Source organism: Hyaena hyaena, unplaced genomic scaffold (genome assembly GCF_003009895.1).
Source record: "Hyaena hyaena isolate Hyena2069 unplaced genomic scaffold, ASM300989v1 scaffold_228, whole genome shotgun sequence".
Classification (NCBI taxonomy): domain Eukaryota; kingdom Metazoa; phylum Chordata; class Mammalia; order Carnivora; family Hyaenidae; genus Hyaena; species Hyaena hyaena.
The window spans coordinates 359,348-381,853 of record NW_024080860.1 but is presented as its reverse complement, the minus strand read 5'-3'; the positions used below and the strand labels follow the sequence as shown (position 1 = coordinate 381,853).

General features: G+C 51.6%; 2 protein-coding genes and 1 long non-coding RNA gene across 9 annotated transcripts in view; 2 read left to right on the top strand and 1 right to left on the bottom strand.

Moving 5' to 3' along the window:
* Window positions 1–75: 75 nt before the first annotated feature.
* Window positions 76–4,318, top strand: LOC120239348. Of its 3 annotated transcripts, none has more exons than XR_005530409.1 (5): window positions 76–1,215; window positions 2,926–2,999; window positions 3,274–3,366; window positions 3,558–3,636; window positions 4,140–4,318. It is a non-coding gene; the product is annotated as an uncharacterized LOC120239348 (long non-coding RNA). The 3 variants fall into 3 exon arrangements; XR_005530408.1 differs by having other exon boundaries at window positions 4,086–4,318; XR_005530410.1 differs by lacking the exon at window positions 76–1,215 and adding an exon at window positions 2,335–2,368 and having other exon boundaries at window positions 4,086–4,318.
* On the bottom strand, window positions 3,010–17,473 carry TRIM50 (tripartite motif containing 50). 2 transcript variants are annotated; one of them, XM_039243554.1, is made up of 7 exons: window positions 17,416–17,473; window positions 10,117–10,527; window positions 6,977–7,072; window positions 5,814–6,044; window positions 5,697–5,719; window positions 4,680–4,804; window positions 3,010–3,769 (listed from the first exon to the last, which is right to left on the bottom strand). In XM_039243554.1, the coding sequence occupies exons 2-7, from the start codon at window positions 10,513–10,515 to the stop codon at window positions 3,180–3,182; spliced, it is 1,464 nt and encodes a 487-aa protein (XP_039099485.1). In that variant the 5' UTR covers window positions 10,516–10,527; window positions 17,416–17,473; the 3' UTR covers window positions 3,010–3,179. The 2 variants fall into 2 exon arrangements, with proteins under 2 accessions (XP_039099485.1, XP_039099486.1); XM_039243555.1 differs by having other exon boundaries at window positions 5,697–5,716.
* Window positions 17,474–17,628: 155 nt separating this feature from the next.
* FKBP6 (FKBP prolyl isomerase family member 6 (inactive)) overlaps window positions 17,629–22,506 on the top strand; it is a 32,903-nt gene continuing 28,025 nt past the window's right edge. For 3 of the 4 annotated variants that reach the window (XM_039243457.1, XM_039243459.1, XM_039243458.1), the window contains exons 1-5: window positions 17,680–17,820; window positions 17,914–18,031; window positions 18,455–18,544; window positions 19,282–19,484; window positions 20,609–20,728. In XM_039243457.1, coding sequence (XP_039099388.1) covers window positions 17,764–17,820; window positions 17,914–18,031; window positions 18,455–18,544; window positions 19,282–19,484; window positions 20,609–20,728 — 588 coding nt within the window. In that variant the 5' untranslated portion in view covers window positions 17,680–17,763. Of the gene's footprint in view, window positions 17,821–17,913; window positions 18,032–18,454; window positions 18,545–19,281; window positions 19,485–20,608; window positions 20,729–22,506 lie in introns of all 4 variants that reach the window. The other variant, XM_039243460.1, reaches the window with a different exon arrangement.

The window sequence follows — 22,506 nt, the reverse complement described above, 5'->3', positions numbered from 1 at the left end:
CCGCCTCCGCGACGCCCTGCCTGCCTGCACTTCCGGAGTCAAAGGGCACGGAGGTTCCGACCCGGAAGTGTCAGAGCCAGGGCGCGTGGCCGGACCCTGGGAGCGCGTTCCCCGACTCTTTCGACTCTTTCGTAGCTCTTCGCGCTTTTCTGCCGATCTTTGCCAGCCTCACAGCCAGTGGAATTTTACCGCTGTTTTCATTTCCCTGAGCTTGATTATTTTCCTATGTTTATTTGGTCCTTTGTAATCTGTTACAGTAACATGTTAATGTCTTTTGGGTCACTCTTCTGCCATCTCTTAGTGTCTTTTGCATGTTGATCATGTATAGCTCGTCTTAGGTGTATTTTTTCCAGTTTATTGTTGCATTTTAGTGTGGCTTATAGTTGTTTTGGACAACTATAAATGTTTATGACAACATTTATAAAACTATAGAATGTTTTCACTTTTTACAAACGTTTATGGTTTCTGCCTTTGGTGTCATGCTTGGAAATCTCTTCTCCACACCTTTACGATATAGAAATCACGGCTTCATTTCTTCACAGTTAAATCTTTAATCCATTTAGAAGTCAGTTTGGCACATGCTGTGAGGAAGAGCTCTTGGTTTCCAAATGGCTAGCTTTTCATGCATCATAATGATTGATTTACGGGAAAGTTCCCCAGCCAGAACTCTAGGAGAACAGGGTTTTTGTAGCATTTGCCTCTTTGCCCCCAGCTCCTGTGTGGTTACTGGTACATATTGAGTGAATACATCCAGTGTGTATCTCAAGCATTCACTGAAGTGGACATGCCTCCACAGACCGAAATATTCTGCCTATATATTCTCTGTATTGCCAGCAGCAGGTCAGCAAGCATTTTTCAAGAGGGTTGACTCTAGTCTACATTAAAATTGCTGAGCTGTTTAAAGGTTTAATCCAGTCCTGCGGCTCTAGGTTAGTTAATAAGTGATCTTTTAGTGGACTCCCCCCACCCGATCAAATCATATCATCATCTATTTTCTTCATAGCACCTGTTCCATATGTAGTTATGATTTATTCTGTGGCTCTGTGAGCACAGATCCTGTTTCACGCATCTATCCCTACCTCCTAAACCAGTGCTTTTCTCACAATAAGGACCTAATATGTCTGTCGAAGGAGTGAAAGAATCGAGCACAAATTGATATGGACAACTGGACAGTCAGCTGTGCCAAGGTTGACCCATCCTAAATCCCTCCTTCAGGTGAGTGGTTAAAAGTGCAGCAATATTAATAAAGTCCATAGTTGATTCAGATTTCCTTAATAATAAAGCCCATAGTTGTCTCAGATTCTTAATTTTTACCTAATGTTCATCTTCTGTGTTTAAGTACCAGGACACCACATTACATTCAGTCACGTTTCCTTAGGCAACTCCTGGCTGTGACAGTTTCTCAGACTTTCCTGGTTTCTGATGACCTTGATAGTTTTGAGGAGGCCTGGTGTTCTGTAAAACGTCCCTCAACTGGGATTTATCTGAGGTTTTGGGTTTTTTTTTCTTGTGATCAGACTGGGGTTATGGGTTTGGGGGAGGAAAACTCCAAGTGCCATTCTCATCAGATCTCATCAAGGGCATATAGTATCAACATGATATTATTCACTGTCGATGTTAACCTTGATCATCTGGCTAAGGTAGTGTTTTTCCAAGTTTCTCCACTGTAAACTAGTCTTATCACTTTGTTCTCTCTGAAAAGAAGTCGCTATGCACAGCCCGCCCTTAAGGAGTAGGGGTTTATACTGTCCTTGAGGGCAGAGTAGCTACAGAAATTATTTGGAATTCTTCTGCAGAACTGTCTTTTCTCCCAGATTTAGCTAATCATTTATCAGCATCAACTCATGGATATTCCACTTTGAGTTGTTAACCCGGTACAGGTAACTCCGCTTTTTGAAAGTTTACCCTAATTACACTGCTTTGCTTTTACAAAAGACCTTCATTAGTACCTGTTTTCATTGCCTGAAAGAGATCCTAAGAGGATTTTCACTTTTATGAAAAAAGGGGAGAAGTGAAAATAAAATCAGGGGTTGGTTTTGCAGTGAGCACCCCAAGCAGGGAGGCTGGTGCCGCTCCCTCCCCAGGACCTCCACACATCTCAGCATTGAGCTTCCATAGCTCAGAACTGTGTCTTCGAGCGTTTGCGTTTTACCTTGATTGACTGTGTTTGCAAGATGTTATCCTAAGGTAGGGGCACCTGGGTGACTCGGTCGGCTAAGTGTCCAAATCTTGATTTTGGCTCAGGTCAGTAGAGACCTGCATTCGGACCAGATCAGGCTCTGCGATGGACGTGGGGCCTGCTTGAGATTCTCTCCCCCTCTGCCTCTGCCCCTCCCCCATCTCAAAAAAAAAAAAAATGTTTCCTAAGGTAAGAAAAGCTTAAGAGCGGTTAATTTTTTAGGTCTGGAAACAGTAAATGTTTCCATATAAATTCATAGTAATTGCTTCACTTTACTGCATTTCAGCTAATGGGAGATTTCCTAGAAATACTTTTTTAAGGTTATTTATTTAGAGAGAGCACAAGAGAGTGGGGGAGGGGCAGATTGAGAATCCCAAGCCACCTCTACACTGTCAGCACCACGAGCTCGAACTCACAAATTATGAGATAATGGCCTGAGCTGAAGTCAGCCACTTACCTGACTGAGCTGGCCCGGTGTCCCCACTCTACTACTCTGATAGCAGAGAAGACTGCACTGCTTGATTTTGTTGCTCAAATGCTTCCCATTATTGGCCTCTGGGAGAGCCTTCAGCTGGCCCCCACGGCCCGCGACAGGCCTCTATTAGTGCAGGGGCTTTTCACACGTTTGGTTTTGAGCGTTCCTGGCGCAGCGTGTGCATTTCCTCCCCCAATCCATCCCAAGTAATGATGAGGGAAGTTGAGAGAGGCCTTTGAAGACAGAGTGACTGACGTGACTCTAACCACAGACCAGCCCGCATCAGGCAGAAAATCTGACCTGACTGGAGGCTGGACCAGCTTCTGGAGACCGGAGCATAAAGCGGTATGTACATACAGCAGTTAACACTTGCAAATCACTTAAAGAGAAAGATGATATCAAATTTATTATCCTTAAGTTCACAATGACATGGAGAAATTCTGTGTGGGAACATCCTCTCTGCACGCTGGACCCAGCGGAGCCCGGCTGGGAAGAGCCCGTGGGCAGGCACACTGACCAGTAGCCCTACAGCTTTGTGGGCTGCGTGGGGGTGAGGTGGGCAGGCCCGCTGGGCGGGGGCAACACCATAGGCAGCGCATTGCCGCCCCTTTCGTGCCAGCATGTGTCCAGGATGGGGTAGAGCTTGCCCTGGAAGTCAGCCTGGAACGTGTAGAGCGGCCGCAGGTCATCGGGCCGGTCGGCATCGAAGAAGGTAAGCTCCCCGTGCTCGTAGTGCAAGTAGACGCCGATGCGGTGGGGGTGGCCGGCCACGGGCAGGGGCACCCGAGGGCACCCAAAGGCCTCGTACACCCGGCCCTCCTTCAGGCCGATGAGCCACACGCCATTCTCCGGGGACTTGCTCAGCTTGCCCTTGCGACTGGCTGTGCCCTTGATGACCCCCAGGCGCCAGTCGCTCTTGCCGCCCACCACCACCTCCCAGTAGTGACGGCCGCAGGAGAAGCCCCGGCTGGCCAGCACGCAGGTACTGTAGTCAAAGCGCTCCGGCTGGCTGGCTCGCCGCTGGGCCAGGAGCCCACACTGCACCACCGTGTTGCCCTTGGAGAGTTCCAGGAGGGGGTGGGCGGTGGTGGGGTCCAGCTTGAGGGACTCCGGGGCTAGGAGAGACCCAAGAAGTATTTGTTCTCAAGCTACACCGAAGGCATCAGACCCCGGCCCAGAGGAGGCCCTGAGCTCCTCGGGAGAGGAAGTGCAAAGGCCTCATCCTGAATCCAGGGGCCTTCCGAGCAGGGGCGCAGCAGAGGCAGCCCTCGGGCCTGATGGATGAATGAACAATGCCTGAGGGGGTGGGAAAGACACGGGACAGCTGTGCGGGAGGCACTCTGGTTAAGGGAAAGGGCACGCACCTGCCTGCCTACGACGGCGGTGCAGATGGAAGGCCCTGGAAGACAGCCCATCCCATGTGCTCCACAGCTAAACTCCCCAGGAGAATCCTTATCAAGTGCAATTGTTTTAATACCCTACGAGCCTGCTCAAGGACAAACTATTCCAACTGACCTCTGGATTACCTGCCAACTATTCAGTTTACACCAAAACCACACAAACAACATTCCCGGATCAGAGATCATCAGTTTCTTTCCTCCCCTCTCCCCTTTCTCTTTTATAATGAACCCTATTTGTGTCTTGGTTAGATGAAATCAGTTTATCGGCTGATCTCCTTATGTGCTAGTAACAAAGGAATTCATTAAATGTCTTCATGTTATTTTGTGACAGAGCAGTTATTACCGTTTATCAAACACGAAGCTATACACACATATTTGAATGTTTATAGACTACACGGGCTTTCACATTCCCTCTTTACAGATGAGGAAGCCAACTCAGAGCACAGGTTGGCTCTTCAGTTAGTAAGAGACGGAGCTGTCTGGTGGAACCCCAAAGCCACGCTCTCACCGCTAACCTATGCAAACACCTTTCCAGTCTTCTGCACCCTAAACTCTGGCACGAGTAGCAAACCCCTGCCCACCCTGCATGGCAGCCCCCGGGGAAGAGAACAGGCTGGAGCCTTACCCGGTAGAACCTTTCGGAAGAGCCTTTTCCACACAGTCAGCTTGATGTCAGCCTGGTGGAGGCCCGGCTTGAAGGAGATGGGGCTGAAGGCGCCTTCCAGAGGCCGGGCCTGCTGGAGCTCTGCTCTGAGGGCGACAGTCCTATGTGATGGTGGGGCTGCATACCGCGTACCCCAGCCCTTCACCCGTGGCCGAGTCCAACCAGCCAGTCACAGCTCAGGGCACTGTGCCCTCAAGATGCCCATCATTTCTTCCCCTCCACCCCACTCTCAGAGGCCCTGGCATCAGCGGTTCTCAAAGGGAGAACCTGGAGGCTTGTCAGAAATGCACATTTCTTGGGGGCCCATCCCGGACCTGTGGAGTCAGAAAGTGACTACCTGGGCCCAGTGATGGTGTAACGAGCCCTCCAGGTGGTTCTGGTGCACGCTAACATTCGAGGGCCGCTTCTTTATATCCAGCGGCCCTGGCCCCCGGCCACAGCTGGAGCGGATGCCTGCTCCCAATCAGCTACGCTGTCCATTCTTTTAAACCAACGCTCCTAACCCGACTGTCCCAAAGACCAAAGGAAACTTGAAAAACACAAGGAGACGCTCACAATCAGAATCTAAGGCTAAGAACTGCACGGCTATTCATTTGTTGGGACCGGAAGGTTGATCCGATCCCTTCCCACCAACCACAGTGCGGGATTTGAGGCCCCTCACCCTGGCTCTTACCCACCTCTCCCACTCATCGCCCAGCCTGCCCTGTAGCATACGTTTTACCCCATTCGCACTGAGCTCACGCTTCTCCCAAGTCCGCACACTTGAGCCTTTCACGTGACCCTTCCCTACTCTGCCATCTGCCTCCCACCCGTCTTTGAGGCCCTTAAAGGCAGGGGTGTGACTCATCTCCATGTTCCCTGGGCTCAGTACAGAGCCAGAGGTGGGCGGCTGCGGCCAAGGCACTGGTGCAGCTGCAGGCAGGAAGTGGGGAGAGGAGCCACCAGATCCAAGCTGAGAGCTCCCTCCCAGGTTATTACCTGGAGGCCATGGAGTGATACTTCTGGAAGACAAGACAGGTGGGTTAAGGCATGGAGGAGGCTCTTGGGACCCCCAGGGACCTCCTCGGCATGGGTGACACTCCCTCGTCCACTCACCCGGATGAACTCGTGGTGACTCTCATTACTGAACTGCTCTAGCGCGTGCTCGGCCTGGACCAGCCGCTCCTGAGTGCCCTTGGCCTGCTCCAGCTGCATGTCCAGGGAGGCCACGAGGCCGCGCGTGTGACCCTCCAAACCCTCCAGGCACCGGGCCTTCTCCTCATCTACCAGGTGATGCAGCTCCTGGAACTCGCGGCGGATCACCCAGCTGAAGACATCGGATTCATTCTGGGACAAGAAGGGGCTGGTCATGGCCGGAAACTCAGCCAGAGCTGCCTGCCTACCACTGACCCCTGTGTCCTCAGGCGCTGGCAGCTTAGGCCCTCCCTGGGCCTTTCCAACCTGAGCTGGTTCTAGAACTTGAGTTGCACACTGACTCCTGCCTGTTCACACGGCGCCTGGGCACCCCCCTGTCCCCGCGGGGGGAGAGCAACAGAGGCTGGGAACAGACTGGGTCCCCAGCACCCATTTCAAGCACAGTGGCTCTGCCTCCTTTGGTCCTATGAAATGTGCACGTAAGATTTTGCTTTAGTACAGGGTTCCGCTACTGGAAAAAGTCTGAAAGGGCCTGGGAGAGCAGACGGCAGACCGCCAGAGTCCCTGTGTAACCCCAAGTTCAGCCTCTGTCACACACGGGAAATGCCACCTCCCTGTTGGGGTGAGAAAGGTTAACCAGGAGGACTCTCAAGGGACACAGGTGTCCTGCTCCTGTTTCACAGCTGCCTGCAGGGCCACCAGGAAAAGCAGAAGCCACCAAGGGCTTCAGGCTGTTCTACACCTGTGCTCCGAGGTGCTGGGCAGGCAATACACAGACTGTCAAGGTCAAGCAGACACGGTGGGGAAGGCATTGGGGGCGGGGGTGGGGGGAAGGCAAGAGAGAGTCATGCCCACACTTTGAGCTGTTTATGTCTGGTACTTAGATTCTGTGTTATCTCAGCCCCAAGGACAAGAGGGACACAGCCAACTTGGACAGAGTCCTGACAACTGAGTTGATTCTCCTGAGGGGATTTGCCCTTTCCCCACTCGGCCCTGCAGTGCTTTGATTTCTGGCCTTGTATGAAGGCATGGATTTTGGTAAAGGGCAAATCACAAACGGCCTCTGCAGCAATGCTAAGGGGACCAGCCCCAGCATTAAGGGGACAGAGGGAAAGGGCACTCACGACAATCCGGGTCCTGTTGTTCACCAGCTTGGCGATATGCTCTTCCATCTTCTTCTGCTCCTGCTTCAGGTCAGAGATGAGAGCCGCTAGCTCCTCCTGGGGGCAACGTACCACAGCCTCGTGAGGAGCTGACCCCTGCACCCCTCCGGCTCCTCGGGGCCAGCCCTGGGCTTCACCCTTCCAGGGGACATCACAGTGGCCACAAGCACTCCCAGTGGAACCAGGGAAAGGGCTCCCCGGTACTTTTGCCTCCAAAACAAGTAAGACTGTTCAAGAATATTCCACGTTGAGGGCAGGAATTACCCAGACAGAAAAGGATCTCCAGGTCACTCCTCTTCAGGACATGGAGACAGACACTAAACATGGTTACAATGACCTGGAAGTCCTCACACAACATCCAAGAGGGGCGATGACCAGTCTGAGGCCCACGCTCCCTGAGTGGAATGCTGGCTGACCACATAAACTCTCTGGTCACCAGCAGATTTAGAATGAGTGGGCATTTGATCAAGAGTATCACAAAAAGGCTGGCCCCAAGTGAGGCCAGTGGGGCATACAGTAGCCCTGGGGATTCCCCAATCCCTAGGAAGACCTGACTCAATCCCTGGCAGGCCAGGGCCTCCCTAGGCTGAAGTAAACTCCCTTCTCCTGGGCTTTCCTAGCCCCAAATCTGACCACTTTTTAAAGGTTCAACCAGGACCACCTAGACTCCCATCCGGCTACACTGCTTGAGTGGAGCCTTCCTGGTTTGTGCCCATGGAGGGTACACAGTCTTTGGCTTAGATAGTTCCCAAGCAAAATCAGTGGCAAGAGGGGCTCGACTGGAAGAGCATGTGACTGCCGATCTCGGAGTCATGAGTTCAAGCCCCACATTGGGTGTAGAGATTACTAACAATAAATAAACTTAAGGAGGAAAAAAAATAAAGGAAATCAGCTGCAAGAGGCTTTCCAGAAAGGAGCTGAGTAAAGAATAAAGCCAGTGTAGGGCTAAATGGACACACAGTCTTGCTCTGGAAAAGGAGGCATCAGAAGATCTCACAGCAACCTGAGAATGGAAGTCCAGTGGTTTAACTCTCTTGAGGCAGAGAGAGATGGGATTAGTTCTTTCCTGTCAACTAGGTCACAGTGAGAGCAAACAGAAACACACAATCTCAAGATCTCAATCAACTGGAGGAAAACAGGCATGTGTAAAAGGGATCTAATAAGGAACAGTTTAGTTGTGTCACAGCAAAGAGTCTTGGGATCACAAATGCCCACATCCAAAACCAGGAGCCAAGCCATCCCCAGCTCTAAGCCAGAAACGATGAGCGAGCTCCTGTGCGTCCCCTTCTCTCCCGGCTGATGCAACACAGGCTCGATTTCCCCGCACTGCAGTCTGGCTTCCTCCTCCCACACTCCACTGAAAATACTCTTGCCAAGATAATCAGTTCTTACTGCTAAGCCTAACAGACTCCTTCCAACCCTCAGCAGGGATTTCACACAAGTGATCTTGTTCTCATGAAAATGCTCTGTCCTGATCTCCAGGAGGCCATTAGCCAGTGTTCCTATTCCCTCTGCTGAGTCTTTCTGTCCCTTGTGGGGTTCTCTGTCTCCCCAAATCTTAAACCCTGGGGTCCTTTGGGGGCATCGCCGTGTCTTCCCGATCACTCTGCAGAGTGGGTCTTTTCCACTCCCGTGGCTTCAATTACCACCCATACGTAATTACTCCCAATCTTTTATCCCCAGCCTCAGTCTCCCGTCTACTCCCCAGCTGTGTTTGGACCACATCACCACTCTGCTTAACACCCTCCAGAGAGCCCACCACCATGATGGCCTTCTGAGTAAACTACAGATCCCTTCCCATTTCACATAAGATTTTGCAAGACCTGGCCCCTGTTTACCTCTCTTCTAACAGAACAACCGATAATTCCCCAAATCTCTCTCCTGATGGTTTGCAGGGCTGTCTTTATACATGGAATGCTTTCCTCCCCTTCTTTTCCTACCGCATCCTCCTCGTGGCTCAGGTCTTGGCTTAGCAGTGCACCTCCTCCAGGGAACCTTCTCTGACCACCTGAGACCATGCCGGAGCTACATTCCAGGTGCTCTCACCATTGCCTGTATTTAACCTTGACAATAACACCCAACCCATGGGACGATCAGATTCCCAGACTGTGAGCTCCCCAGGGTGGGCAAACTTCTTGCCCGCTTACTGTGCGCTCTAGAACAACATCTAGCACACGTTAGGTGTCGAGCAGACGTCTGGGGAAGAGGGGCTGGTGGATGGCCTGGCTGGCCCTGTGCACATTTCATACTTGTCTCCTGGGGTTCCAAGAGCAAAGAAATGCCAGGAAATCCCAGGAACAGTGACAGGGGACCCCTCTGCCTTCATACTTGATGCTCTTTTTCCCCCGCCCCTATCACCTGTATTTTGTCATTCTTTACCTTTACTCTCCCTTCCTCCCAAGCACTATGCCAGGTGCCCTATAACAATTCACTTTCAAGGATCCTTCCTGCCTTTTTTTGATCTGTTGACAGTGAAAAGAGAACTGGCCACTGTTTGAGTCTTAGCTCTGCCACTGACACGCTGTATGGCCTTGGGTAAGACCCTTAGCTTCTCTGAGCCTCAGTTTCCTCGTTTGTAAAATACAACGATAACCCCACTCGTCATAAATCTTAGATCAGCGTATTAACCTCGGATGGTATCATCGTCATTCATCTTGAACGATGCTGTGCTACATCTGATGCCAAAGTTCATGAGCAAGAATCCACTGTTTCTGCAAATACATTCTGAGCTTTTACTACATGCTAGGCATGGCTCTAGTCATGAAAATACCCAAGGAAACCAAGTGCCTCCCCTCACGTGTAGTCTGGGGGAGGCTTCAAAAAGCGGATGAGAGCTACAAGAAAACACTGAGCAGGGCAAGGGGCTAGCACTCGACAAGGGGCTCTCGGTCATGCTGCTCAGCAGTGCCCAGCACCTGGAGACTAGAGCTGCTCAGAACACTCTCTGAAAGTTCTGCTCCAGGACAGGGTGGCAGGGCGCTGGCATCCCGGCCTGGGACGCTTCTGTGCCAGGCGATGGCGCCAGAGAGCACAGGAGCTGGGCTCCGTGGGCGCCCCCTGTCCCTCTCCCGCCTCCCCCCTCCAGCAGCCTCGCAGCCCACCTTCATGCGGCTGTAGACGGTGGAGACGGGCGTGACGCGGTGGTGCTGGTGGGAGCCCAGCAGGCCACAGAGGCCGCAGATGAGTTCCTGGTCCCTCTCACAGAAGAGGCTCAGTGGGTTCCGGTGGTGCTCACAGACCTTGGGCTCCGTGTCCCCAGGGAGCTGGAGGGCTTCGATCACCCGCGCCAGGGAGACGTTGGGCGGGGAGCTGCTGCTATCCACCTCCTGCCGGCACACTGGGCAGCGGAGCTCCGAGTCCAGGTGGCGAGACATGGACACCAGGCAGCCCTTGCAGTAGGAGTGGCCACACTGCAGCATCATGGGTTCCTTGAAGACCTCCAAGCAGATGGGGCACTGAAGGCGGTCCTCCAGCTCGGGCACACTCACCTGCCACGCCATGCACGGTGCCGGCTGGAACACAGGGCGGCTTTCTCAAGCCCTCTCCCTCCACCCCGTGCCCCCAAACCACCCCCCACCCGCCCCCAGGCCAGTGCCACTGGAAATTAGAGCGCCCCAGGGTCTCCAGTCCTGGATTCCAATCCCAACGCCTATGACCTTGGGCCCGTTTCCTATCTTTATTTTCTTTGTAATTTGTTTCTTTTTGAGAGGTGGGGGGGGGGGGGGACACAGAATCCGAAGCAGGCTCCAGGCTCCGAGCTGTCAGCACAGAGCCCAACGTGGGGCTCAAACCCACAAACGGTGAGATCATGACCTGAGCCAAAGTCAGACACTTGACTGACTGAGCCACCCAGGCGCCCATTTCCTATCATTAAAACAAAGGGCTTAATTGGGAGGGAAATCACTCGGAGAAAATAGGATTCTACATTTTCCACCCTGATTTGGAGGTAAACACAAAAGGTGCCGTCTGCTGGGTCATCTGCAGCGGCACCAACAATGTGCCCTCCAGCTGCAGCAGGCGTCCTGACCCAGAACTGGACAGCCAAAACAGGCAAAGGGCCTTCCTACTTTCTAGATCAGGTCTCAAACTAGCGAGCAACTGCCGGAAGCACAGTTATATCCGATCCCTGAGTTCGCACCTGCTCCCTGTGCAAACTGCAAACTGATCGGCACCGAGAGAGAAGCACCAGGCGGAAGCCGGCCGCAGACCTAGGGAGAGCCCCCACAGCGAACTACCTGCTTTCTCACAATCCCGAGCCGGTCGCTGGATCTGCCCAGCCTTCTCTTCTCCCCAGGATGGGACACGGGCGCTAAGGCATGTGGGGATTGTAGCTGACCGCCTGCTCCACCCTTCGTCTCTGCCCCTTTCCTCCGCCCTTTCCCAGCAACACCCCTGTGTCCTCAAGGTCACCCAGAATCAGGTGGAAACTGGGCCACATCACGAGACTCAGGAGGCAGCCTCCTTTCAGCCGGCAACACTGATAATTCCAACATTCAGGTGCTCACCTTGGCCACGCTCTGGGGAAGGGGGGAGACAGAGGAGCGGACCCCAGCCACACCTTGCAGACCCCAAACAGGAGTGTACTCATGCCTTCACCCCATTCTTCGTGAATCTATTTTTTAGAAGGTAGTTTTATTCAACTTAAAAAAAATTTTTTTTAATGTTTTATTTATATTTGAGAGAGAGACACAGTGTGAGCAGGGCAGGGTCAGAGAGAGAGGGAGTTACAGAATCTGAAGACAGCCTCCAGGCTCTGAGCTAGCTGTCAGCACAGAGCCCGACACAGGGCTCGAACCCACAAATCGTGAGATCATGACCTAGGCCGAGGTCGGACGCTTAACCGACTGAACCACCCAGGTGCCCCTATTTATTCAACTTCTTGAGACAGGACCTCTATAAAGTACACAGATCTTAACTATACGCTTAATGTATGCATTTCACACAGTTACTCACCCTCAAGATAAACATAATGTTTCCAGCACCCGGAAGATACTATGTGTTCCCCAATCAGAAGCCCCCCTCCCCCACCCTGACAAGGATAGCCACTCTCCTGACTTCTACCATCATAGGTTAACATAGCCCAGTTTTGACTTTCAAATGAACAGAATTGTCTAGATTGTGCTCTTTCTTTTCTTTTTTTTTTTAAACAGGAAAGCTTTTTTTTTTTTTAATGTTTTATTTATTTCTAGGAGAGAGAGAGAGACAGCGTGAGCAGGGGAGGGTCAGAGAGAGAGGGAGTCACAGACTGAAACAGGCTCCAAGCTCCGAGCTGGCAGTCAGCACAGAGCCCGACAAGGGGCTCGAACCCATGAACCGTGAGATCATGACCTAAGCGAAAGTCGGACGCTTAACCAACTAAGCCACCCAGGCGCCCCTAGATTGTGCTCTTTCGTGTCTCACTTCCTTTACCCATACCACTGAATTACAAACTTTTGTATACAAAGCCTTTCAAATATTTAGAAGTTCAATGACTTTTTTTAAACAGCTTACTTATTTTGAGAGATCATGCACGTGTAAATGGGGGAGGGGCAGAAAGAGAGAGGAAGAGAGAGAATCCCAAGCAGGCTCCATGCTGTCAGCACAGAGCCTGACGGAGGGCTTGATCCCACAAACTGTGAAATCATGACCTGAGCCTAAAGTCAGGAGTTGGACACTTCACTGACTGAGCCACCCACGTGCCCCTAAAGACATTTCTTTATATGCTTAATAAATATTACAGTCATAACACACTATGCACACCATGGAGGTGTGGTAAAAAATTGATTCAAAAAGACAGATGGGAGCAGGTCTCCTGAAGTGTTAAGAAACAAGGTGCTTGACCCTCCTACACTGTTGGTGGGAATGTAAACTGGTGCAGCCCCTCTGGAAAACAGTGTGGAGGTTCCTCAGGAAACTAACAATAGAACTCCCCTAGGACCCAGCAGTAGCACTGCTAGGAATTTACCCAAGGGATACAGAAATGCTGGTGCATAGGAGCACATGTACCCCAATGTTCATAGCAACATTAGCTAAAACATGGAAAGAGCCTAAGTGTCCATCAACGGACGAATGGATCAAGAAGATGTGGTTTATCTATACCATGGAATACTACATGGCAATGAGAAACCATGAAATCTGGCCATGTGTAGCAACACGGATGGACCCTGAGGGTGTTATGCTGAGCGAAATAAGTCAGGCAGAGAAGGACAAATACCATATGTTTGCATGTACAGGAGGATTAGGAGGAACTTGACGGAGGAACAAGGGGGAGAAGAAGGGCGGAAATGGTGGGGGAAAGGGAGAGAGGCAAACCATGAGAGACTCTTGAATGCTGACAAAAACTGAGGACTGATGGATGTGGTGGGGGAGGGGGGGATGGGCATGAAGGAGGGCACTTGTGGGGATGAGCACTGGGTGTTATGTGGAAACTAATTTGACAATAAACTATTTGTAAAAGAAAAAAGAAAGAAAGAAAGAAACAAGGTGCTTGAGGGGCACCCAGATGGCTCAGTCAGTTGCGCGTCTGCTGATTTCAGCTTAGGTCATGATCTCATGGTTCATGAGTTCGAGCCCCAAGTCAGGCTCTGTCTGCACTCAGTGCAGAGCCTGCTTAGGATTCTCTCTCTCCCAAACTAAATAAACATAAATAAGTAAACATTAAGGAAAGAAAAGGAAAGAGCCAAGGAGCTCTACACCAGTAAGACAACCACCCCCCGGAGACCGAAGCACCCCTGCCTGCCAGCCGGGGCGCTCTCTACCCCATGACAAGCAAGACCAAGGTCTGGCACAGGCATGTAGAAAGCTGATTTGAGGGGCACCAGGGTGGCTTAGTCAGTTAAGCATCCGACTTCGGCTCAGGTCATGATCTCATGGTTTGTGGGTTCAAGCCCCACGTTGGGGCTCCGTGCTGACAGCCTGGAGCCTGTCTTCGGATTCTGTGTCTTCCTCTCTCTCTCTCTGCCCCTCTTCCATTCATGCTCTGTTTCTTTCTGTCTCAATAATAAATAAACCTAAAAAGTTAAAAAAAAAAAAAGAAGAAAGCTGATTTGTTAATTCAACAAACATTTATGGAGCCCTTGATAGGTGTCAAGCAGCAAGTTGAGCATTCGGGAAACATCAGAGAACAAGACAGGTGAGGTTTCTGTCCTTTCGAAGTTTGTGATATAACCATAGTAGGAGTGGGGCAGGGTCGTCAACAAGACGCCATCATATTTAATGCGAGACAGGGAGGAAACAGTGTGGTGAGAAAAAAAGGCAGGAGGGAATGGCTTGGTTAAGGGGCACCTTCAAAAGGGACAGGGCAGCGTCATTGAGGATGGACGGTTGGGACCCGAGGGATACAAAGATGCCAACTACCTGAAAGACTACAAGAGGGCCGACCAGGCACTGGGCAGCAAACGAAGGCTCCAAGGCCAGAAAGAGCTCGGCATTTAGGAGGTACGCTAGGGGGAACCTTAGTAGCTGGAGCGTGGAGAGAGGGAACACCAGGCGAGGAGTTCAGAGGGGCAGGCGGAGAGGGCCCTGGAGAAGGGCAAAGGTTTAGACTGGGTTTCAAGGACAGTGGGAGCTATGGGAGGATTTTAAGGCAAAGGAATCTCATCTGACATATTTTTAAAAGACCACTCTGGGGGGCACCTGGTGGCTTAGTCAGTTAAGCATCTGACTTCGGCTCAGGTTGTGAACTCGCAGTCTGTGAGTTCAAGTCCCGTGTCGGGATCTGTGCTGACAGCTCAGAGCCTGGAGCCTGCTTCGGATTCTGTGTCTCCCTCTTTCTCTGCCCCTGCCCTGCTCACACTCTGTCTCTCAAAAATAAACATTAAAATTTTTTTTCTAAAAAACAAAAGACCACTCTGGCCACTGTGTAGATAATGGATTAGAGGAATGTTAGCACCTGAGTGGATAGAACGTGATACAGAAAAGGTCAAGGGAAGATGGCAGGTAGGGAAATCTAGAGTCAGATGCCGGAGGCCGCTCAGGTGGAGCAACTGGCTGAGTAGCAGTGGTGTGCGGACTTCAGCAAACACCAGAATCACCTGGGCTGCGTGTGAAACTACAGACTTCTGGGCTCTGGCCTAAGTTTCTGATTCAGGAGCATGGGAATGGGCTCAAGAGTTTGCATTTTTAACAAGTTTCCAGACAATCCTGCTGCTAGTCTGGGGGCTATGCTCTGAGAACCACTGAAAAAGGCAATTGGGCATAGGAGCCTGGGGCTCCGGTGCACACGAGAGGCTCTCAGCTGGCCAGGAATATACCACCTATTTAAGCACAACACATATGTAAACTCGTGGCAATGGCTGGGATCTCTCTGGGATTAGAACAGAGAAGGGCTGGGGCACCCGGGTGGCTCAGTCAGTTAAGCATCTGCCTTCAGTTCAGGTCATGATCTCATAGTTTGTGAGTTCGAGCCCTGCATCTGGCTCTCTGCTGCTCTCACAGAGCTTGATTCAGATCCTCTGTTCCCCTCCCCAGCTTGCACGCTCTCTCTCAAAAATAAAAAACAAAAAAACTTAAGAACAGGGAAGGGCAAGGGTCCAAGGATAGAGCCCTGAGGTTGTTAGTGTGTAGAGGTCAAGAAGAGTATGATGCCTGAGAAGAAACAGCCAGTAAGACAGGAAGAAAATCAGGAGAATATAGTGACCGGGAGGCAGATCCATTTGACCCCTGAACACTAGAGAACTTTCTCAGGCAAGAATCAGGAAGACAGTCAGAAGAGGAGGCAAGATGACTCAAACCCTGAGAAGATTTGGCATGCTCGTGCTAACTCCCGTGTGTAGAAAGGCCATGAGCAAGGACAAGAGAGAGGCCTCTGTGTGCTAAATATGGCCCCCTGGCTGATACCCAGCAAGGATGTGGGGGCCTCAGGTATAGAGCTGCAAGGATCTAGGGTTACCAACATGAACGAGCTTTAGATTCTTCCCCAGAGCCTGTATTAAGGCTGAGGCCTTGGGGCACCTGGGTGGCTCAGTCAGTTGAGTGGACTACTTCGGCTCAGGTCATGATCTGACAGTTTGTGGGTTCGAGCCCCGAGTCAGGCTCTGATCTGTCTCTCTGCCCCTCCCCTGCTTGTGCTGTCTCTTAAAAATAAACATACATTAACAAAGTTTTTTTGAAAATGGCTGAGGCCTTGATTTTAGTTCAGTGAGGCTGGCTGGTGTCTGACCTACAAAACTTACAATAAATAGATGAAACCATAAATACCCGTTGCTCAGAACAGCTAATTCTGTAGTAATCAATTGTAACAACGATAGGAAACTAATACAGAAAAAGGGGGAAAAGGCATTTAAAGAGGGGCCAACTTCATCAAATGCTGACAAGAGTCCAGGGATCTGAGGACAAAGGGCTATCTTATGGATTTGGCATTAAGTGCAGTCTTGATGGCATGGACCAGGGGAAAGTGATATTGAAATGGGTTGAAGAAAAAAGAGAGGGTGAAGAGGTATAGACAAAATAGTTGAGAAAGGCTCTGCAGCAACTTTTTTTGTTATTTTTGAGAGAGACAGAGCTCAAGCAGGGGAGGGGCAGAGAGAGAGGGAGACACAGAATCCGCAGCAGGCTCCAGGCTCTGAGCTGTCAGCGCACCCCACACAGGGCTCGAACCCATGGACCGTGAGATCGTGACCTGAGCCGAAGTCGGTCGCTTAACCAAGTGAACCACCCAGGAGCCCAACAACTCTTTTTGAGAAGTGGGGCAGACTAGGCCTGGGGCCACCTGCAGCAGGAGTGAGATGTGGGAGGAAGGGGGGCTTGTTTAGGGTGGGTCATTATAGGAAACATAGAGGCTGAAGAAATCCAGTAGTCAAGGCAAGATGGGTGCAGGAAAGAAGGGCCACCTCTCAAATCCTGGAGCTGGCCAAGAGCCGCAGGCCCCAGGGAAACAGCAGGAGGGGGTGGCATCTAGGGCCATTCTTGCTTTGCACCCGGGGGTGGTGGGGTGCAAGTGTAGGTTCTGTGGATTTAGCGACTGCAACGTGAAGGACGACGTTGCCTTGTTCTCCCACCAGTGGGGCAGTTTGACTTTAAAGGCCTATCTGCGTCTACGTTTCTACGGCAGGCACCGGAGGGACAGGAAAGGTGAAGAGCGGAGGTAACGCACTTCTGTGAGGCCAGACACTTCCAGCAGCAGGCCGTTTCTGGAACCCTGTCCTCCCCAGCTCGCTCCCGCCTCGTGTCCCACCACAACCCCCCCACCCCCAGTCCCGAGACCGCTGCCAGTCCCGACCACCCGCGTGGCCCATTTCCTCACGCCCCCCCCCATGCTCCCTGTCTTGCCCCAAGCGTCCCCTGCGCGCGCCTCCCCTTCATCCACGTCTCCGCACCGAGTGCTCCGTCTCTCCCAGCGTGGCACCGCCCGCCCCATCTGCCAAGCGTATCCCGCTCGGGGCGTCCGTCACGTGCCCGTCAAGCTCCGCGCATGCTCTCACCTGCCCGGTCACCCACACACAGCGCCCCACCTTGTCCCTTTCCTGAGCCACGTCCCGCCTCGCGTGTTCCCGCCAAGTGCCCCGTCCGACGCCGCGCCTCCCATCGCGTGACCCATTACGCGCCGCACGTCACGTCCCCATCACGTGGTCCGCCAGGCACCACTGGAGGCCCAAGGGCGGTTGGCGGCGGTTGACGCAAAGCGTGGGGCGCCTCCTCCCGGCACCCAAACGCCACTGGAGGGAGTGGGCGGCCCGGGTATAAAGGGGTGGTTGGGCCGCCGCCAGGTGGAGATCTAGGGACTGAGGGTTCGTGTGCGCCGGCAAGGGCACGGCCACGGCCACGTGGCGATGGGGGGCAGCGCGCGGGACCCGGGAGCCCTGCAAGGCGACAACGCCTCGGGGCAGGTGAGAGGCTGGGCTCTGGGGAGCCACGGGCAGGGGGTGCCGGAGGCAGCGTGCAGGCAGGGCGCTCTGAGGTCTTGTGTTTCTCCCCGCAAGTCTCCGTACCAGAGGTTAAGTCGGAGGATGCTGGACATTACCGGGGACCGGGGCGTGCTGAAAGCCGTCATCCGAGAGGGTGCTGGAGAGCTGGCGACCCCTGATGCTTCGGTGCTAGGTATCGTCTGCCACCCAGCTGGCCACGTCAAAGTACTGGTCATCAAGCGTTTTCCGCACTTTACCTGGAGAGCTGGGGAGCGAAGGCTAGGTTTAAAATACACCAAAAAACAAAACAAAACAAGGGTAGCCCCTGCTTGCCTTACTATAGTTCGGGCTTTTAAGGGAATGCAAGGGACCCCATCTCCCCTTCGCATGAGGCTACTATGAACAAGGGACATTCTGAGGCCCTTGAAGCTCACAACCAAGCTCTTGAACCTCATAGCTAAAGGGCAGGCATGTAAATGTTAAGATTTTCCTATCACTCTGGGTGGGAGGCGGTTTGAACACATCCAATTCCCTTTTATTTTGGTAACAGAGAATTGATATGAAGGGGTGTGTGCTCCTGATCTGTTTTCCTTGTACTGTTTTTTTTCTGTCCCAGTGAAATATTCCGGCTATCTGGAGCACATGGACAAGCCTTTTGATTCTAATTGCTTTAGGAAAACTCCACGCTTGATGAAACTTGGAGAGGGTAAGTTAAGATTAGCAGCTGTAAAAGAAGGAATTGTTTGGGGAGATAGATCAGAGCACGGAGTCTTTGAGTTGGTTTTTCTGAGACCGGGTTTTGCCAAACCAGCCATGTGCTTGTCCACATCATCCCCCTGAGACTGAGGTACTTGGGAGATGGTTTACCTGGCAAGGTTATCCTGGCATCCCAAGAACAATTGGGCTTGTTCATTTGTTAACTGGACATACATCAAGGGCTTAGTATCTGTAATTCATGCTGGAAAGAGAAGATGTACTCAGGTGATTAGAATATCTCTGTTAACGTGTTAGAGGAGATTGACCGACCGCATTCACAGAATTGGATGAGGTCCTGGGAGGTATTAGTAGTGTTGCAGGAGTGCTTAATGAAGCCACAATTGATTCCAGCTGGGAAGACCAGGGAATGCTTCATGGAGGAGGGGGCATGTAAAATGAGCTCTGAAGTTTGAGTAGGATTTCAATCAGGGTAGAAGCTGGGCATGGAGTGAGGAAGCAAGGAACTTCCTTGCAGGAAGAAGGAACACGAACGGTGCCAACAGAAGTCACAGTTTGGCAATGGTGGTGGCGGCGGCGGCGGGGAAACAAAACTGAAAAGTGAGTTGGGACCACAGTGCAGAAGACGTGGAGTATGCTGGGTAAAGACTGGGACTTCAGGCAGAAACAAATTGATAACCTTGGATCAGGATGCTGGGCGAGCTTCAAGTTCTTTGTCTCTTCTTCCAGATATTACACTTTGGGGCATGGAGTTGGGGCTTCTAAGCATGCGGAGAGGAGAGCTGGCCAGATTTCTGTTCAAACCAGCCTATGCCTATGGAACGCTGGGCTGCCCTCCCTTGATCCCCCCAAACACCACTGTCCTGTTCGAGATTGAGCTGCTTGACTTCCTGGATTCCGCTGAGTCAGACAAGTTTTGTGCCCTTTCAGCTGTAAGTTCTGGAGCACAGATGTCCGTACTTTACAGAGAGCATGGGTTTGTGTGTTTGGTAATGGCCCTGCCTTGATCGTGACAGTCTGCCCCGCGTCCCACCCTGAGGGCCCTGTGTAGTAGCAGTTGTCGAGGAGTCCCCCCACTTCCTGGTACACGCCCATAGTAGCAACGGCTCTCATGTATGGGCAGATGTTCTAGGCCAAGGCTGGGCCTTGGGTTTATTCCAGACCCACAGCCTGAGGTGATCTTTTAGTCACTCTTCGCCTAGTTCTCCCTGCAAGACCGTGAACATCAGCTTCTCAACATTAAGTTGGGTTTCTAGCAAGTCAGGCATTGGTAGTGATCAGCTAGGGTGAAATCTGGCCCTTGTCCAACCCCAGATACTTGAGAGCAGAAGAGAGTCTTCTCTAGATGGAATACCAGGACAGCAGGTGTACACGGGAAAGTCTCAGGCAAATGGGGACACATGACCGCTGCCCTCATAACTCTGTGCATGACTTAGATATCCACCCAGGTTTGTCTGTGGATATGATGTCTCCCCAGCTAAACTGTCATCGCTTCGAGTGAGGGCCCTTCCCTTTTGCTCACCTTTCATAAAACAGCTTCTTGCAAATGCCTGGGGGGAGAATCTCAGCAGGGGAGCGGGTGGATAGGGCCAGGATGTCTGTGTTTAGAAAAAGGCTCTGTGGGTGACTGACATGTACCCAGGGCACAGCAGTGGGGGCCATGAAGGCTAGTGGGGCCTCGGGCAGACCAAGGTCTCTTAAATGCTTGTTGGATAAATGGTTGTTGTGAGACTCGCTTTGTGTTTGGCAAGTTCTATCAGTTTCTGATTCCATGAGGCCATGCTTCTTCCAGAAGCCTCTCTAAGGACTGAGGGAGTAGACCAGTGCGTGGCTCCGGTGTCTGAGGTGGGAGTAGCAATAATAGCCTCCTTTGTCTTCGGCTGGGTGTCACAGAGATGACCTCAACAGGGGCACCAGGCCCAGTACTTGGCACCCATAGGGCAGCGAGCAGAAGTATGTCATCTGAGGGAGAAACCCCAACATCTGTAAGAGCGCTTGCACCCGGGTTCCGTGGCTTTCAGTTTCCTTACTGGGTGTCCTTTTGTTTGGCCTTCAGGAGCAACAAAATCAGTTTCCGCTTCAGAAGGTCCTCAAAGTGGCAGCTACCGAACGGGAGTTTGGCAACTACCTTTTCCGCCAGAATCGTTTCTATGACGCCAAAGTGAGGTATAAACGGGTAAGGAGGCTTCACAAAGTATCAGTTTAGGGGCGCCTGGCTGGCTTAGTTGTAAGGGCATGCAACTTGTGATCATGGGGTCAAGAGTTCGAGCCCCAAGTTAGGTGTAGAAATTACCAAAAATAATAAACTTCAATGTAGATCCTGAAAATGTACTTTTTTTTTTCTTTAAGAGAGAGAGCATGGGGGCTGGGGGGTGGGGGCAGAGAGAATCTTAAGCAGGCTCCGTGCTCAGTCCCTCAACCCTGGGATCATGACCTGAGCCAAAACCAAGAGTCAGATGCTCAACTGACAAAGCCACCCAGGCACCCCTGAAAATGTTTTTACAAAGTTCCTGGGGGACCTTGGTGGCTCAGTCGGTTGAATGTCCAACTCTTGATTTTATTTTTTTGGGGGGGCTCAGGTCATGATTTTCGGCTCTGTGTGGAGCCTGCTTGGGATTCATTCTCTCTCTTTCCCCTCCTCCCCCTCCCCTTCCCCTCCCCCTCCCTCCCTATCTCCCTCCCTCGCCCTGCACCCCATCCTCAGTACGTGCAAGCACCCTGTTGCACATGCACGGCACTCTCTCCGTCTCTAAAAAACAATCTAGAAAAATGAAAAGTGTTCTTGTGTTTGTTCCTATTTTTCATAAGCAGTCTTTTAAAAAAAATCTCATTAAAAAATCCTCATGCTGGGAATGACTGGGAGGACATGGGATTTGGGCAGCCCAGCAACACTCTGTGTTTGTGTCTACATGTGGTTATGTGGGCGTGTTCAGATTGTGAAAGGTTGGACAGTTCATTTGTTTTTGTACTTACCTGTGTGTGTGTGTGTGTGTGTGTGTGTGTGTATGTGTGTGTGTATTTCAGTAAAACGTCTTTCAAAGTTCTCATTCCAGGGTTAGGTCCTCTACCAACTGATTTTCCATCCCGTTTGCCATCTTCATTTCCCATCCCTCTGACGGTGGAGATTTCTCTAGCTCCCTGAGGTGACTCCATCCTCCCCAGGCTTCTGATTTTGGTTTGGCTTCTTGTGTATGCTGACAGGAATTCACTGTTTGTTTTGTAACTCCTTCAACAAATATCAGCATTTTCTGGGGCGCCTGGGTGGCTTAGTCGGTTAAGCGTCCGACTTTCGCTTAGGTCATGATCTCGCGGTTCATGGGTTCGAGCCCCACGTCGGGCTCTGTGCTGACTGCCAGCTCAGAGCCTGAAGCCTATTTCAGAGTCTGTGTCTCCCTCTCTCTCTGACCCTCCCCTGCTCACGCTGTCTCTCTCTCTCTCTCTCTCTCTCTCTCTCTCCCCCCCCCTCTCTCCTAGAAATAAATAAAAATATTTAAAAAAAACCAAATACCAGCATTTTCTGTGCGCCAAACTGCCCTCGGTTCTAGAGGCAAGTCGAGGGGTATTCTGATTTTTCTCTCATTTGCGAAGTGAGCCTAAATCAGTCAGAATTGGTACTCAGCTGTAAGCAACAGAATCCTGAAAAACTTACATCTTTAGATTTACTTTTTATTTCAGTGAGAAGGGAGGCAGCCCAACGGTGGTCGATCAGTTCCATGAAGCCATCAGGGACCCAGGTTCCTTTTGCCTCTCTGCTCCACTGCCCTTAAACCTATCCTTGTCTTTTTCACCCCGAGATGGTCCTTCAACCTGTAGCATCATGTGGTCACTGGGGTAGGAAGCGGGGGAGAGAAGAGTCTGGTGTATTCTTGTTGAGAGCCGTCCAGAAGTACTCCCTTAACCCGGTGACTTCACTTTTTGTATCATTGGCCAGACCCATATTCAGTGGACCCCATC

Bases quoted from the DNA above. Each gene is read 5' to 3' on its own strand.
- TRIM50 (XM_039243554.1), bottom strand. From the start codon at position 10,515: ATGGCGTGGCAGGTGAGTGTGCCCGAGCTGGAGGACCGCCTTCAGTGC. The intron at 7,073-10,116 runs GTGGGCTGCGAG...CGTTGCCCCCAG, and splicing joins CCGTCTACAGCCGCATGAAG to GAGGAGCTAGCGGCTCTCAT. The intron at 3,770-4,679 runs GTAAGGCTCCAG...GGTCTCTCCTAG, and splicing joins CTTCCGAAAGGTTCTACCGG to CCCCGGAGTCCCTCAAGCTG.